This window comes from Alligator sinensis, unplaced genomic scaffold, assembly GCF_000455745.1.
Source record: "Alligator sinensis unplaced genomic scaffold, ASM45574v1 scaffold1023_1, whole genome shotgun sequence".
NCBI lineage: Eukaryota > Metazoa > Chordata > Crocodylia > Alligatoridae > Alligator > Alligator sinensis.
This window is the reverse complement of record NW_005842373.1, coordinates 1267650-1280096: the sequence shown is the minus strand read 5'-3', so window position 1 is coordinate 1280096 and position 12447 is coordinate 1267650. Positions and strand designations below refer to the sequence as shown.

General features: G+C 46.9%; 1 protein-coding gene across 1 annotated transcript in view; it reads left to right on the top strand.

Moving 5' to 3' along the window:
• Positions 1-163: 163 nt before the first annotated feature.
• GAS7 (growth arrest specific 7) overlaps positions 164-12447 on the top strand; it is a 278601-nt gene continuing 266317 nt past the window's right edge. Inside the window, exon 1 of the mRNA XM_006029347.3 lies at positions 164-270. Coding sequence (XP_006029409.2) covers positions 253-270 — 18 coding nt within the window. The 5' untranslated portion in view covers positions 164-252. The remainder of the gene's footprint in view (positions 271-12447) is intronic.

Below are 12447 nucleotides of genomic sequence, written 5' to 3'. Positions count from 1 at the left end.
CGCAGCCCCCTGGGGCCACTGTGGACCCTCCGCCCCGGAGGCTGCTCACGGTCCAGGTGGGCGGCTTCTGCGGGCCGCGCCCCGGGCGCCAGGAGGCGCTGCCCCTCCGGCCGGGAGCTGCGTGGCCGAGGACGCGCCGGCAGAGGGGCTCACCTGAGCACTTCCCGTGACACCGCTACGGCACCAGGGGCTGGGCTCTCACAGGGTGGACGCCATCCAGGGACTGTCTCCGTGTTCTAGGCTGATGTCTGCATGTCGACAGGCCTGGAGGTTGGTACAAGCGCGTGGCAGTGAAAAGGGGAAAAGTTTTGCAGAATGGCAGCAGAAATGCCTTAGTGTGCACATCCACGACCTGCAGAGAAGGGCAAGGACTAGGCTGTAGTCCCAGCTGCAGGCTGCTCTGGACACTTGGGTCCAAAATCCTATTTCACCTCTAAGGTGCTAAAGTACTGGCACTACTTAGGTACCTAAATGCAATCTTGTTACCCCCTGCTAAAGTCCCTGAAAAACTTTTGTAACATTCTTTCACCTTAAAGGCCTCAACACTAAGCAACAAGAAATGGCAAGAAGGTGGAGAATCCATCTGCCTTTTTCATTAAATCACCCATTTTTTGCATTAATATTTGTAAGGGGTGTGAGCAGGGTGGAACAGGATTACACTTAGGTGCCTAAGTACCTCTTAGGCACCTTAGAGGTGAAATAGTATTTGGATCTTAGATTTTACACAGGTGATACCAGTAGGATAGCCCATGATTGAGGTGATGGCTCCTGTCAGTCACATACACAGTTCAAATATAAGTGGGCAATTTTTTTTTTTCCAAGTGGTCATTGTGGTTTCCTTTTATTGGGTCTGTGAGGGCACAGGGTGGGTCAGGGAGATCATTCCATGCTGTAACAGTTCCCTGCCGGCTAGAACTGCTGTGGTATTCTGGTGCTGTGCCATGTAACCTCAGGGAGCTTCACAGCTTTAACCGGGGCAGAGCCCTGATTCCCAATACATTCCTACTGCCGGACTGAAGGGAGAATCTCTGCTAGCTGTCAGGAGCATAAGGCCCATGACAGCAAGGAAAACAGTTCTGAATCTATCACAGAGAAATGCCTAGTGCACTTATGCACCTGCTCTCCTAAATACATCAGGCTTACTCTTAGCATGCAGGGCTTACAGACATTCAGGTTTGACTTCTGACTTTTCTGTCAAAAATTCTACTGTGCCTCAGTGAACTCTACACCATCCCTTCATCATGGCCTCGGGGATTGAAACAATGTCCTTCCATTCTCAAAGCATAAGCTGCCTGCTTCCTGTGGATGAACTGAAGGAGTATCTCAGTTGTTAACAGGACACTGCTGAACAGGCCTAGGCCTGGCTTGTTTCTGGTTTCAAAGGGCAAATGGATGGATTGTCTCTGTAATGGTGTGCTGGGCCTTGCCATGACCTTAAACTTGTAGACCATGCCCTTTGGGGACATAGAACATCAACAAGCAGCAGAGCTAGTCCTCCAGCCTACGTGAAACTCTGACCCAGATGCTGAACAGGTGTGCTTTTAAGAACAGAGGCTGTCTCTATCATACAGCAGGATTTGACTCATAGGTTTAGCATTGTCCATTTGTTTCTTTAGTCCAAATGCAGAAAAGTCTGCGTGGACTTTCTTTGTATGTACCTCCTAACCAGAAAGGAAGCAGAAATGCTAGTCTCTCTGCACAATGTTGTGAGATCAGATGCATTTCTATGCTCTTGATCAACTTCAGAACCCTGCCTTGAGACCTTTGCCAGTTCAGTGTGTAAGATATCTGACAAGGCTTCTCCAGCTATAAGACCACTTGAAAAGCTATTGAACACATTTTTATATATTTCTAATTAATTACTGAGTTGTCCAGGGGTTCTAGTAATCTTGGGAGCCAAAACGAAATGTGTAGAGAGACGAACTTTACTTCCAGTGAAAGGCAATATTTCCCACAATCTTTTTGCTTTTCTTTACAATCCCTCCATCTTGGACACACTTCTCACCTTGCTGAAGTCACTTGGTACGTCGGCACTGCAGTCAAAGGTGTGACTGTAGTTTGAACAGCCAGCTTGGGTGCTAATATCAGCCTAGGTGAGTCTGCACAGAGCACAGCACAGGCTAAGCACCCCTATATTTACCCAGAATCCCACAGTGATATCACAGCCCCCTGACAATATAATCCTGGGAGGCCATTGTGATCATTAAGCAAATGAAGAGTTAACCAATGTTACGAAATCATACTCTCATCTACACAATAAAACAACATTTCTGGGATTCAGTAGCAGATTTTTGGCTGTTGCAAGGATGAAAAGAGTGTTTCCTGCTGTGGGGTAGTGAGGCATATTTTCAGTGCAGGACACATATGGCTCTGGAGAGCCTTATTAATGGCTTGGGTGTGGACAGGTAGAAACAAATGTCTGTGCTAGAGACTGAAGTAAACATACTCATTACTGAGGGTGTTTTCAATGCCCAGAGAGCTCTTATGTTAGTGAAAACGTGTTATTATCAGCTTATGCAGCACCAAAGATAGGGAAAGGACACAAAATTATAATTGATTAGGAGGTGACCACATAAGCAAAAGACTTGAGAGCAACAATAATCCCAAAATACACCAGAAATACCAGAAATACTGCAGCTCTCTCTCCCCGCCCCCTCTTTCTCTCTCTCTCTCCCTATCACACACAAATGCATGTGCTAAGTTCAGACACTTAAAAAAATGAAGCTCATTCCTAATATCAGGGCTGCAGCAGTATTGCAAAGCCATGGATATGTTCAGGAGTAACGAAAGGAATGGGACTACCCTGGTGAAGTCCATAAGCAGTCAGGTTTTGCATTGGCTCTCAGAGCTCATTCAGTACCTGCTGTCCTATAGCATCTCTCAAATGCAACACAGCTTGGGGACCACTGGGATAGCTGCATTCTGGCTCTCAGATGCTGTGTTGTCTCTGTCTCTTTGCAGTACCTCAAGAGCAAAGACACACTGGGTCCCATTTTGCTAAATACTGTACAAACATGGAATTACTGAACATGGAAACATGCAATCCCCTTCTTATTGTAGCACATAGAGGAGATCTGTGTAGCCACAGCTCCATTATACAGGTGGCTTTGTGTTCAGGTTGGAAGCAGGGCTGCTACCTCCCGCTTTGGGTCAGAGTCCATTTCATTTGGAATAGTTGAACATAGTCACAGGGCAGGTGGAACTGCCATTAGCACATAGGTCTAGAGTGTAGCATGGTCCCAATGATCTCTTAACAGTTCCCTTGGCCTCTACTTGCTGTGATGGCATACTAGAGCTATATAGAACCTGAAATAGCTGAGCTAGAAATCCACCAGTAGAAGAGCTGAGCTTCATAGCTACATGTGCTCCTGTTCAGTCCCCTTAGTGAGGGCCAAGAGGAATGTGAAGGGCAGCATAGGGAGGTGATCTGGACACCTCATAAACGTGCAAAGCGTTGCACTGGCTGTGGCTGCAACCTAGACTTTGTAGGGTAAAAGGTAATGTTAAACCAGTTGGGTGGAACTTTTTGTGGGATATCCCTCCCTCCCCACAGTCTGTAATCAGGGAGCTGCTGGTTGTTGGGTCTAAATACTCCCTAAAAGCTGTGGCCCTCTGAGTAGAAGAGTAAGTTCCCTAAAGGCAACACAGCACCTCCTGTTGGTGTGTTTCATGTGATGGTAACATTTGCACAATAGCTAGGTTTCAAGAGGGTTGTTTAAAAGTCTATTACAGGATCTGCTTTTTGGATTTGTGGTTAGTCAGAAATCACTTATATAAGCAGCAGCAGTGGTAACATATGTAAATTCTGCTTCACTGAAAATTGTCAGCTCTTTTTATAGCAACTGTCACCTCCCAGAGCTTCAAATATGCGTGTGAAACTCAACGTGTGTTTCCAACAGTGATAGAAGCCGTTCAGGAAACAGGTTCAACCAGCAACCATTTCAGGACTGAGCACTGTCCTTTTATTTTACTTTCCCTTCTATATGCTGAAGTACAAGCAACATAAGGTATTTGGCAGTTACAGAAAGGACACAGACCTCTTCCTACATCATATGGCTCTTGCCAAAGTCCCACATGAACTTCTTATAAACAAATTGGAGAAATGTGGGCTAGACAAAACTACTACAAGGTGGATAGACAATTAGCTTAATAACCATTAATAAAGGATAATTGTAAATGAATCAATGCTGGAATGCCACAAAGTGTTGACTGGAGTTCCACAGGGCTCTCTTTTTTAGTCTAGTGCTGTTCAACATGTTTTGGATTAGAGAGATTCCTGAGAAGATTTACAGATTACATGAAACTGATAAGGACTGCTATCACACTGGTGAGTAGGAGTAGAATTCAGAAGGATCTTGATGGACTGGAAAACTGGACTAGCGAAAGCAGGGTGAAGTTCAATGCTAACAAATGTAAAGTGCTAGACTTAGAAAAGAATCATGAAAAGCACAGAAACAGAATGGTTGATAACTAGCTGGATGGCAGATAAAGATCTTGGGGTCTCGGTGGATAAAAGATTCAACATGCATCTGTAATGTGATGCTGCTGCAAGAAAGGGAAATTTATTTTTGGGTTGCATCAAAAGGAGTTTTAGATTCAAGACATAGGAGGAATTAGTGCATTTCTGCTTGGCCCTGAGTAGGCCTCATTTAGAGTATTGGGGTGTGCAAGTCTGGGCTTTGTGTTTTGAAAAGGACATGGACATGAAGTTAGGCTGCTTGCAGATGTTAAAAAAAACTGCCAAAAACAGCGCTTTACTGTAAACTTGGCACACTCCAGCTCCAAACCCAGCGCATGCCCAAAAGAGGCAATGCATTAGTTGGACCCAACTTGCCCAATGTCTGTATAGATTGGATGCTTTAGTGGGGATTTTTAGTGCTTTTAATAGCTGATTGACTGACTCAGTTTTAGATAAAAGCATCAAAAAGTTGTGCTGAAGCACCCAATCTATACAGACATTGCAGAGCCGGGTCCAGCTAATGCACTGCTTCTCCTGATAAAGTGCAGGGGTTTTTGTTTGTTTTTTAACATCTGCAAGCAACCTTAGTGTCCAAATGTGGGTGACAAAAATCATAAAAGGCTTGGAAGACAAGCTATATGAGGAGAGGTTGAGAGAAATAAGCTTGTTCAGTTTCCAAAAAAAGTGATTATGAGGGAGCATGATATGGGGATGCATATCAGTTGCTTGATAGTGTAGCGAAATAGGTTTAGATTGGATATTAGGAAAATCTTACTGTTAGAACAGTGAGGCAATGGAATAGACTACAGGGAAAGTTATGGAATCTTTTTTACTGGAGGTTTTCAAGAAGAGGCTGGATAATCATTGGTCAAGTATGATTTAGGAGAGGCATTGCCTGGAGTGTGTTGTGCAGGGTAATAGTTGGGAACCCAGGACATCCTCTCACATGCATCATAAATTGGAGAGGACACTGCTCAGTAGCAAGAGAATGAAGCAGAGTACCAAAATTGCTTGATTCTAAAACAGGGTAAAAGAGCCAGGGCAAGTTTATGGATGACATAAGAGGACAGAAAGGGGAGTTCTGGGCCTCTGGTTAGGGTGTGTGCTGTGTTGAGTTGTGTTAGCAGTCACTAGGTTGCAGTGCAGAGTGGAGGGTATTTGTTTCTTCCATACTTCTGGGTTTTGCTGGTTGACATATAGGCCTAGGATGAGCTTTTCCCCATTATATTTCTGCAGGTGTCATTTTTTCCCACCTTCTTCAGAAGCATTGGATATTGGCTGCAGCCAAGGCTGAGGATTTTGACTGGGGTGTGTCACTTTTCCAGCTGGGACTTCATTCTAACCTCTCTCCCCCCCTACCCATAGAAGAGTCCTGGTTAGAGTGTCTTCCCCATCTAACAAGGCTCAGAGTGTTTACGACATTTGGTATTGGGAAAGAATTTTACCCCATGATCAGATTGGCATGCACTGTGGGTGTTTGGGCTTTTCTGTGTAACTGGAGATTTCGTGAGTGTATTTAACAATTGCTTCCTGTCCTTGCAGTGACAGGGTATTGACAATGCCCTTTTCCCTCTGCTTTACCTGCAATAAGTTAGGGGGTCTTGATGTTTTTAGGCACTGTACCTGGTAGTTGTGGATGAGGGTTGCTCATGAGGTTTCAAGAACAGGTTAGATCAGGAATGCTCAAACTCTGGCATGTGGATCAAATGTGGCCTGCAGGACCTAGGCATCCAGCCTGCGAGGCTCCCTTTGGGTGGGGAAATTTGGTGATGTGGCTGGGCAGTTAATACTGTCATACATCCCTGCTTCTAAACTCCCAAGACCCATGCAGCTGTTTGGAGTCAGGCCACACCCCCTCTCCCCTACACAGCCAGATCAGAACCAAGCAGTGCTGCCTTCCCATTGCATGGCCAGGTTGGGGCAGAGCCATGCTCCCTTCTCCCTGTGGGGCTGGGACACTCCCCCTTGTGCAGTCAGATTGGGCCTGGGCTATGTCCACTTCCCTCCCTGGGTCCAGGTTGGGGCTAGGCCCTGCCCTGTTCTTCCCACAGGGGCGAGGCCATGCCCCCACTTCCCCCCTGAAGGGCTGGGTTGCAACCAGGCAAGCTCCCTTCCACTCTGTGGCTGGATTGGGGTCAGGCCAACCCCCTCCACACGCACCATCAGAGCTGGATTGGGACCACCAGGTGCACCCAGCCTGCAGACAAACTGGACACCATCCAGCTGGCCTGCTGGACAAAAAGGTTGAGCACCACTGGATTAGACAAACACTTCTATGGGATGGTGTACATAAGGATTTCTCTGCCTTGAGCTCAGGGCTGAACTAGATGACCTTCTGAAGTCCCTTCCAACCCTACTTTTCCATGATTCTGTAATATGTATGGGAGGAATCTCACAGAGGACATTTTCCTGGCATGGGAAATTCAGCAGTTGTATGACTCCTACACTACAATACATCTGGCACTGCCCCATGTGCCAGATAAATGCAAGGTTCTCCACCTTGGGAAGAAAAACCTACAGCATCCTTATAGGCTCGGCAGTGCTATGTTGGCTAGCACTATGGAAGAAAGAGACTTGGGGGTCATCATTGACCACAAGATGAACATGAGCCTGCAATGTGATACTGTGGCTACTAAAGCGACCAAAATGCTGGCTTGCATCCATAGATGCTTCTCAAGCAAATCCCAGGACGTCATTCTCCCCTTGTACTTGGCCTTAGTGAGGCTGCAGCTGGAGTACTGCATCCAGTTTTGGGCTCCACAATTCAAAAAGGATGTGGAGAAGCTTGAGAGAGTCCAGAGAAGAGTCACGTGCATGATCAGAGGTCAGGGAAGCAGACCCTACAATGACAGGCTGAGAGCCCTGGGGCTCTTTAGCCTGGAAAAGCGCAGGCTCAGGGGTGATCTGATGGCCACCTATAAGTTTATCAGGGGTGACCACCAGTATCTGGGGGAACGTTTGTTCACCAGAGCGCCCCAAGGGATGATGACTAGGTCAAATGGTCATAAACTACTACAAGACCGTTTCAGGCTGGACATAAGGAAGAATTTCTTTACTGTCCAAGCCCCCAAGGTTTGGAACAGCCTGCCACCGGAGGTGGTTCAAGCGCCTTCACTGAACACCTTCAAGAGCAAACTGGATGCTTATCTTGCTGGGATCCTATGACCCCAGCTGACTTCCTGCCCTTTGGGCAGGGGGCTGGACTCGATGATCTTCCGAGGTCCCTTCCAGCCCTGATGTCTATGAAATCTATGAAATGTACTGAACCTGTCCAGGGCATGGAGTTGTCCTATATACATCTCTGCTCCTTAGTATCTCCTTTCAGTTTGTAGCCCCAACTTGCAAGTTGAGCTGTGCTGCAGGTAGGCATGGGTCATCCTGAGCAGGTGCAGGGTCAGGGCAGAGCTTATATACCAATAAAAGGAATCTGGGTAAAAAATGCACATGGCATATAACATGGTCAGCAAAGACTGAGATCTACAATAGGAGTGGAGGGAATACATGTTGCTTTGGGACTCTAACACTCTGGGCAGCAGGAGCTCCCTTTCCACATAGGTCTCAGGGAGTGGTGTATCTCAGCAGCTCCATAATGGTGGCATAGAAAGTGATGTGGCTAAGCAGCAGCTCTTCATAAAAGGACCTGGGGGTTACCATGGGCAATAAGCTGAACAGGAGCCAACAGCGTGCCCTTGTTGCAAAAAATGCTAACAACATACTGGGCCGAGTTAGTACGAGCATTGCCAGCAGATCAAGAGAGGTGTTTATTTCCCTTTGTTAAGCACTGATGAGGCCACATTTAGAGTACTGTGTCCAGTTTTGGGCCTCCCATTACAGAAAGGATGTAGACAAATTGGAGATAGTTCAGTGGAGATCAGTAAAAATGGTTAGTGGGCCGAGGCACATGGCTTCTGATGAGAGGGTGAGGGAGCTAGTCTCATTTAGTCTAGAGAAAAGAAGACTCAGAGGAGATTTAGTAGCAGCCTTCAGCTACCTGAAGGGTGGTTCCAAAGAGGAAGAAGCTAGACTGTTCTCAGTGGTTGCAGATGGGAGAAGAAGGAGTAATAGTCTCAAGTTGCAGCAAGGAAAGTTTAAGTTAGATATAAGGAAATCCCTTCTCAGGAGGAGGGTAAAGTGCTGGAACAAGTTACCCAGTGAAATTGCAGACTCTCCATCCTTAGGTCCTTTTAAGACTCAGCTAGACAGAGCCTTGGCTGAGATGATCTAGTGGGGCTGATCTTGCTTTGAGCAGGGGTTGGACTAGGTGACCTCCTGAGGTTCCTTCCAATTCTAATCTTCATGATTATATTATTCTATGTTTCTCAGCTAAACCATCCATTTCCCCAGTTGTTCGTAAGTCAAAGCCTAGTCCTCCAACTCCTACTGGAAGCCATCAGACATTAAATGTAGAGCTGTCAGTGCTGATGTATATTTTAGCCATGAGAGACCTAGTGGGACTTTTGTATTTACCACTCAAATGTACTTAAATCTAGCTCCACCAAGCAAGGGGCTATGGGAGTTTAGAACCTAGGTCCCCAGCATCCTGGGTGAGTACCCACGACACTAATCTTTTGAGGAAGATCATCGGATCCAGTCAAAAGTCTTCTTTTCCTTTTTTGTGTCCTTGTGACATGGTATTTAGCAGAATTTGCAGATTTGTTAAATCTGACATGGCTGCCCTATGAGTGCTTTTGCTGTGGCCTCAAACTTGCAGCCTCTATGCGTTCAACTGTGTGCCTTAGTACCTGCACTACCCCAGACCCTGCAAAGAGCTGTTTGTTGGAAATAATTTCAGGTCAGATGATCATAAACTGACTGAGTTTAGAGAAAACTGTGGAAGGGAGGAGAACAGGACTATTACAAAGGTCTTGTACTTAAGAAGAACTAATTTTGAGAAACTAAGACAATTTAGTTAAGGAGAGTAACTGGATTTGAGAACTAATTGACTCAGATATGGAAGCAGCATGGAACTATTGCAAAGAAAAAGAATAAATACTGTCAGTGCTTTGCTTTCCAGCAAAAGGAAAAAATGGTATTGAAGAGCTGCAAATTTGCATGGTTGAACAGGAACCTTAAACAGGCCATTAAGAATATCTGGAGGATATTCAGATCAGAGGATCTGCAAGCAATGAAAAATAGGCCTGGTCAATAAAGATAAATACTTTTCTGTTATGAATCCCATTGAAAGTACAGATACTATTGTTAAGACACTATTTATAATCATGTTTCGAATCACTATTTAGAATTGCTGCAAAGTGACCATAGATAATTTTAGATTTTACTATCAGAGGAGTGAAGTCTTGCAATGTTTTTCTAAACAAAGTGGAGGGTGCAACAGACCTTCATCTCTTTAAGATCGCACTACATAGGTTATGGAAGGGAGGGTATGATAGGACAAGGAATTTTGGCACACCAGTTGGGGTATGATATGTAGGCATGTATTTGTGGCCTTGCGGTTGGGATATAAAGTTACCTCTGTAGTGTGGATGGTAAACTTACGCTTTTGTTGTTTTTGATGGTTGTCAGTTAGGGCCAAGAAGGAACCTTTTTCCCTTCTTCTGCCTAGAGGGCCTTGCTCTTCTGCTCACTGTCATCTCAGTAACCAAACGTGAGGGTTAGGAAGGATTTTTTCCCCAGGTCAGATTGGTGAGAACGGCGGGGGGCTTTGCCTTTCTTAACATTGGACATGGTCCTTTCCATAACCTCTTTTGAGCATATATTAACCAATAACTTGCACATTATAGTAGCAGAGCATTGACAGTGCTCTCCTCTCCTTTGCTTTCATTTCTAGCATGGGACATAGTGTTCTTGATGTTGTGGATATTATTCCTGGTAGTTATGTATGAGAATATGAACTGGAAATTTTGGAGATTCCTTTGGTTAACAATTGCCTGAGAATGCAGCAAAGTAGTTGATGGCCTAGAGCAGTAGTTCCCAACCTTTTTTATACAGGGGCACATGGAGCCAGCTGCCTCCCTTCCAGGGCTGCCCCGCCACCCAGCACATGACTGCTGGTAGCAGAAGTCACTTATCTGGGTGGACGGAAGGGGGTCCAAGCGGGGGGCTCATGCCACAACAAGGCAGACAAACTTTGCAGTCCAATACTGGGCCATGGCCCAGTGGTTGGAAAGCGCTGACCTAGAGGAACCTTCCAGGCCTGTGTTCCTAAACTGTATACACTCTGGCTTGCTGTATAAGAATTGTAAGATTATACAGATAAATATTTAATGTACAGTTTCCTACTACAATAATTCAAAATGATCACTATGTAAGAATTAATTAGTTTGGAATAAAATTATCAAAGATTACTGCTTTGCACTCTTACATGCATTTATCAGCAAAGTAATTCTTCAAAAATTGAACATAATTGATTGTCTTGTGTTCCAGGGAACTGTTGATGCCTGCCACTTTAAGACTGGAGCCAAGCAGCCAGCAGGTGCTTGATTGTGGTGACCATTTTAGATCTCTGGCCACCCATATAAACAGGGCTGTTTGCTGCTAGTAGGCTGGGTAGTAACATTGCCTGGTTGTAAGGCTGCATGCAACATCCTGGAGGTAAGGGCAGGAGCTGTAGGGGATGGCTTGGAGGCTCCCGGTCCCGGGCATGACCTAAAATTGTACCCTGCTGGGAGTGGGTGGTCTGGTGAGGCTGTCAGTGGTGCGGGAGCTCCCAGGAAATGCCAGGCCAGTTATCACCCTAGTGCAAGGTGGGTAGGGGTGCCTTAATCCTAGCCTTCACCTTTGGGTGAGTCAGGTACTATTGGAGGTAATTGGGGCCAGGCACAGCTGTGGCCACCTGAGCCCTGAGGGGTGCAAGACCCTGAGGAGTGAGAGTCGGGGCCAGGCATGGCTACAGCCACCTGATCCTACTGGGGAGGGAAGCCCTATGGCCCCAGTGAGGGGGGCAGAGATGAGTCTCAGTGAGGGGGCGGCTCCCTGTGAGGGCAATAGGCCTAGGTATGTCTCCAGATGTCTAACGCTATAGTTTGGGACAGAGGCTGAGTAAAGGGCCTCAGTCAGAGAGAGGGGTGAGTCCTGACCCTGGTAAGTCCTCCACTGCTGGGAGGCCATGTGTGGGTTGAAAGCAAGACCTATAGTTGAGCACAATGGCCTGCTGCTCCACGGGGGGAGTGAGAGTCTGCGTGAGACACCAGAACACCTGTCATGGTGTGAGTTAAGAATGCCCTGGTGAGGTGTGGCCCTAGAAAGGAGGCATAGAGGAGGGACCCCAGTGGGGGAGAAGAACCAGAGGGCTGGGAGTCCAGTATGTCTGCGTGTATGGAGTTGCCCCGGGAAGGAGTCGGGGCAAGCTTAGACCCGGTCGGGTAACTGGATGGCCACTACCCCAGTGACGGCCATGGGAGAGGCCCAAAAGACAATACGTCTGCCACCCAAGGTACGAACTAGGTAAAGCCTATGGCCTACGGGGCCCGCTCCAAGAGGGAGCAAGGCAGTATGAGTTGTTGATGCGTGAAAGAGACCCTGTGAGAGGGGGTGGAGTGTGAGAGGTCCTAGTGAGAGAAAGGCGGTATGAATGTGTGTGACTGAGGCCTGACAACGAGGCCTAAGCTTGGTCTAGCTATAGGCCGGGAGCGTTGTGTCATCTGGATGCCATCTGTGAGGCTTGGGCTGCGGTGTAGGGGAGGAACAGAGCCACAGATAGCGCCCCCTGGCAAGAATGGGCAGCCTCCCGCCTTAATTAATATCTTAATTAATTAACAAGACATGGCAGGAGAGTCAGGTGGGTGGTATGCCCAAAGGCAAGTGGGGAAACTAGCACTGTGGCTAGTCAGGGAGCTCCACTTTGCCTCAGTCCTAGTGTAATCTAGTGCTAGTGAGCCCCAGTGCTCACTGGGGCTGCTCATCTTTTCCCCCTCACTAGAGTCACAGGTCTTCCCTCCCTGGTGGGCTCAGGTGGCCATAGCTTTGCCTGGCCCCAACTACCTTTCATTGGGGTTCTCCACCCCATAGGGCTCAGGTGACTACAGACC